Source organism: Poromitra crassiceps (genome assembly GCF_964638095.1).
Source record: "Poromitra crassiceps genome assembly, chromosome: 11".
Lineage (NCBI taxonomy): Eukaryota > Metazoa > Chordata > Actinopteri > Beryciformes > Melamphaidae > Poromitra > Poromitra crassiceps.
Genome location: NC_139643.1, coordinates 43,835,992 through 43,840,991, shown reverse-complemented (window position 1 = coordinate 43,840,991; position 5,000 = coordinate 43,835,992). Strand labels below are relative to the sequence as shown.

Genomic DNA, 5,000 nt, shown 5'->3' with positions numbered 1-5,000 from the left:
AAGCAGAGGTCACGGGAACACATAGCTCTAGTTTTCTCCCCCTGAAAAGAATGCATCAGAGGGACTATAAAGAATGCATCAGAGGGACTATAAAGAATGCATCAGAGCAGGGGTGGGCAATTATTGTTCCTGGGGGGGGGGGGCCACATGAGAACGTCAGATTGTTGCCGGGGGCCACACACATTTTGTCATGCCGTAACTTGAGTCTCATTTCATCACTAGATTAAATGATAGAAAACACTGTGTGCTTAGTCTTCAGCATTTATAGTAATTTGACAAAACCCTCCAAACAGCTAGCATTGTTTTAACAAAATGAAACTGTGCAGGACTCTTTGAACCTACTGTACAGGTCAGGTCTAACAAAAAAAAACAAAATATCTCAGCATGCCAACAAACATGCACTGCAGGTCCAAAAAGCAAGGTTGAAAAAAGCAACCAAACAAACCTATTGGGAGAAAACATTGCAAACCAGTACAGTACAGTACAGTGTACTGTACTGGTTATTCAGCGGGTATCTTGCATGTTGCCTTCAGGTGCACTGTAAAAAATAAAAAAAATAAAAAAATCCACCCACCCCTGCATCAGAGGGACTATATAAAGAATGCATCAGAGGGACTATATATTTTGCTGGTGTTTGAGATATGAGTGTGTTGCAGCCTTATGCAGATTGGGACAATGGTGTGTGTGCGTGAGTGCGTGCGTGTGTGTGTGTGTGTGTGTGTGTGTGTGTGTGTGTGTGTGTGCATGATAATGATTGTGTGTGTAAACTCACTGTAAACTTAACCTGTGTGTGTTTGTGCAGGTATGACTACAGGGAGATGCTCCACAACTCCACCTTCTGTCTTGTGCCCCGCGGCAGACGACTGGGCTCCTTTCGCTTCCTGGAGGCGCTGCAAGTAAGCGACCAACACACACACACACGCACGCGCACGCACGCACGCACACACACACACACACACACACACACACACACACAGACACACACACACACACACGCACGCACGCACGCACAGACACACACACACACACACACACACACACACACACACATCCATTACCAGGGTTTCGTGTGACAGCCCGATCCTGCACATACTGTAAATGCATTGGCCACTAGACATAATTACTGGAAAGAGAAACCCTTATACCCCACTCAGGTTCCCACTTTGCATGTGTTCTAAAGGTCTAAGACATTAGCACGTTAGCTCATCACTAGAAACAAACAACAACCACTGCTGAGAATACTGGAAGCCTCTGCACTGCATTTAACATGCTGTGCCACCGGGGTCACGTTTTGCAGCGAGTCTGCTGGATTGCTTTACAGCACAAAGGGAGATATCGCTTTATGGCGCAAAACAGGAAGTAGGGGGGAGATGTTCTTTCGGAAAACAAATGGAGCTAATGCTTTCAGCGATTTCTCACATTAATGAGCGAAAGGTTTCTTCAGTGAAGCAAACACAAATCAAACCCATGCGGAGGAGCGATCATAGACCGTATATGGACTTAGCTACCGTGAGGTCACCCATTGGTGAAGCCTTGAGGTTGCCATTTTCACCGTCGCCATCTTGGTTATTTGGAGCCAGAAGTGATGTGAATTTGGACAAGAAGAGCCACAGCGCCACCTGCTATTGGTCGTGTGATCGGCAAGCTGTGCGATCACTGGACACGCGACCTGTCAATCACACCCCAAACATCGTCTTCTCATCTATTTTACTCGAAATAGGGTCATATTTTACCAAATGGAAATGATGCTGTATTGAAGCAGATTTGAAACTAGCAATTGAGGCCATCAACCCATTAGGGAAGTGTTTACTGAGGTAATAAATCAAAGTGAGAAGTACGGCAAAAAATTACGGTTTAAGCTATGCAGGGGGGAGGAGTTAGCCCACTGGGAGCTATGCAGGGGGGAGGAGTTAGCCCACTGGGAGCTATGCAGGGGGGAGGAGTTAGCCCACTGGGAGCCATGCTGAGGGGAGGAGTTAGGCCACTGGGAGCCATGCAGGGGGGAGGAAGGGGTGGACAAGTAGTAGCAGCTTTGTGACAGAAAGCAACATGGCAAGTAGAGTCGACTAATCTTTTTCATTTGTTTAATTATACATTCATACAGTAATGATATGTTCAAGTGTCTAATAACTATAGTCAGTCACAGAGTTTTCTACTAAATTGACTTTGAAGTAGCCTAAACTTAGCTGGCAGTCGTGTTGCCCTCTGCGCTAAACCCCGCCCTCCTGGCACTCCAGAGAGGTCAAAACAAACTGTAGGACTCATTTGGCTAATACAGTTTTATTTGTCCCGCAGCCTGGAGTGCGCTGCATTTACCTACACTCTAGCCCTGCCTCTTGAAATCCACACACTTCACCTGCTCTCTCCCTGTTCATCCATTGCTGTAATTGCGTGCTGCGCACTTCTGCGTTAGGACCGCACTGTCCTTTACCTCTCCTTACCACCAGGAGTGCACTTATCTCTCTCACCATCAGCTGCCACACACACTGCAGGCAGCCACACACACACACACACACACACACACACACACACACACACACACACACACACACACACACACACACACACACACTTCACTCTGGTGGGAAATATGCCTCGTCCTCTCCTCTTCACTCCCCCTTTCCTCTCTCCTCTCTTCTCTAATTCTCTTTCTTCTTCTTTTATTATGCCTCCGCCGGCGAAGCCAGGCCGAAGGCATTATGGATCCCGGTTGTCCGTCCGTCCGTACGGATGTTTGTTAACGCGATATCTGACGAACGCCTTGACGGAATTTCATCAGATTCGCCTTAAACATTCACTTAGGCTCAAGGATGATCTGATTAGATTTTGGTGGTCAAAGGTCAAAGGTCAAGGTCACTGTGACCTCTCGAACGCCATTTTCAAGCTTGTTAACGCGATATCTGAGGAACGCCTTGACGGAATTTCATCAGATTCGCCTTAAACATTCACTTAAGCTCAAGGATGATCTGATTAGATTTTGGTGGTCAAAGGTCAAAGGTCAAGGTCACTGTGACCTCTCGAACGCCATTTTCAAGCTTGTTAACGCGATATCTGAGGAACGCCTGGACGGAATTTCATCAGATTCGCCTTAAACATTCACTTAGGCTCAAGGATGATCTGATTAGATTTTGGTGGTCAAAGGTCAAAGGTCAAGGTCACTGTGACCTCTCGAACACCATTTTCAAGCTTGTTAACGCGATATCTGACGAACGCCTTGACGGAATTTCATCAGATTCGCCTTAAACATTCACTTAGGCTCAAGGATGATCTGATTAGATTTTGGTGGTCAAAGGTCAAAGGTCAAGGTCACTGTGACCTCTCGAACGCCATTTTCAAGCTTGTTAACGCGATATCTGAGGAACGCCTTGACGGAATTTCATCAGATTCGCCTTAAACATTCACTTAGGCTCAAGGATGATCTGATTAGATTTTGGTGGTCAAAGGTCAAAGGTCAAGGTCACTGTGACCTCTCGAACGCCATTTTCAAGCTTGTTAACGCGATATCTGAGGAACGCCTGGACGGAATTTCATCAGATTCGCCTTAAACATTCACTTAGGCTCAAGGATGATCTGATTACATTTTGGTGGTCAAAGGTCAAGGTCACTGTGACCTCTCGAACGCCATTTTCAAGCTTGTTAACGCGATATCTGAGGAACGCCTGGACGGAATTTCATCAGATTCGCCTTAAACATTCACTTAGGCTCAAGGATGATCTGATTAGATTTTGGTGGTCAAAGGTCAAAGGTCAAGGTCACTGTGACCTCTCGAACACCATTTTCAAGCTTGTTAACGCGATATCTGACGAACGCCTTGACGGAATTTCATCAGATTCGCCTTAAACATTCACTTAGGCTCAAGGATGATCTGATTAGATTTTGGTGGTCAAAGGTCAAAGGTCAAGGTCACTGTGACCTCTCGAACACCATTTTCAAGCTTGTTAACGCGATATCTGACGAACGCCTTGACGGAATTTCATCAGATTCGCCTTAAACATTCACTTAGGCTCAAGGATGATCTGATTAGATTTTGGTGGTCAAAGGTCAAAGGTCAAGGTCACTGTGACCTCTCGAACGCCATTTTCAAGCTTGTTAACGCGATATCTGAGGAACGCCTGGACGGAATTTCATCAGATTCGCCTTAAACATTCACTTAGGCTCAAGGATGATCTGATTACATTTTGGTGGTCAAAGGTCAAGGTCACTGTGACCTCTCGAACGCCATTTTCAAGCTTGTTAACGCGATATCTGAGGAACGCCTGGACGGAATTTCATCAGATTCGCCTTAAACATTCACTTAGGCTCAAGGATGATCTGATTAGATTTTGGTGGTCAAAGGTCAAAGGTCAAGGTCACTGTGACCTCTCAAACACCATTTTCAAGCTTGTTAACGCGATATCTGAGGAACGCCTGGACGGAATTTCATCAGATTTGCCTTAAACATTCACTTAGGCTCAAGGATGATCTGATTAGATTTTGGTGGTCAAAGGTCAAGGTCACTGTGACCTCTCCAACGCCATTTTCAAGCTTGTTAACGCGATATCTGAGGAACGCCTGGACGGAATTTCATCACATTCACCTTAAACATTCAATTAGGCTCAAGGATGATCTGATTAGATTTTGGTGGTCAAAGGTCAAAGGTCAAGGTCACTGTGACCTCTCAAACGCCATTTTCAAGCTTGTTAACGCGATATCTGAGGAACGCCTGGACGGAATTTCATCAGATTCGCCTTAAACATTCACTTAGGCTCAAGGATGAACTGATTCCATTTTGGTTATCAAAGGTCAAAGGTCAAGGTCACAGTGACCTAACAAATGCCATTTTCAAGCTCGGTAACGCCATATCTCAGTAACACCTTGACTAAATTTCTTCACATTTGGCTCAAATATCCAATTCTGCAAAGAAACGCCTTGATGCAATTTCTTCCAATTTGGCTCCAACATCCATTTGGACTCAAGAATGAACTAATGGCGGAGGCATAAGTCCGCGTTGCGGTCGTTCT

General features: G+C 45.5%; 1 protein-coding gene across 1 annotated transcript in view; it reads left to right on the top strand.

Moving 5' to 3' along the window:
- The window catches only part of LOC310785043 (exostosin-1b), a gene marked incomplete at its 5' end in the record, with an annotated part of 46,703 nt that overhangs the window by 2,946 nt on the left and 38,757 nt on the right, over positions 1 to 5,000 (top strand). Inside the window, one exon of the mRNA XM_083646039.1 lies at positions 803 to 896. Coding sequence (XP_083502165.1) covers positions 803 to 896 — 94 coding nt within the window. The remainder of the gene's footprint in view (positions 1 to 802; positions 897 to 5,000) is intronic.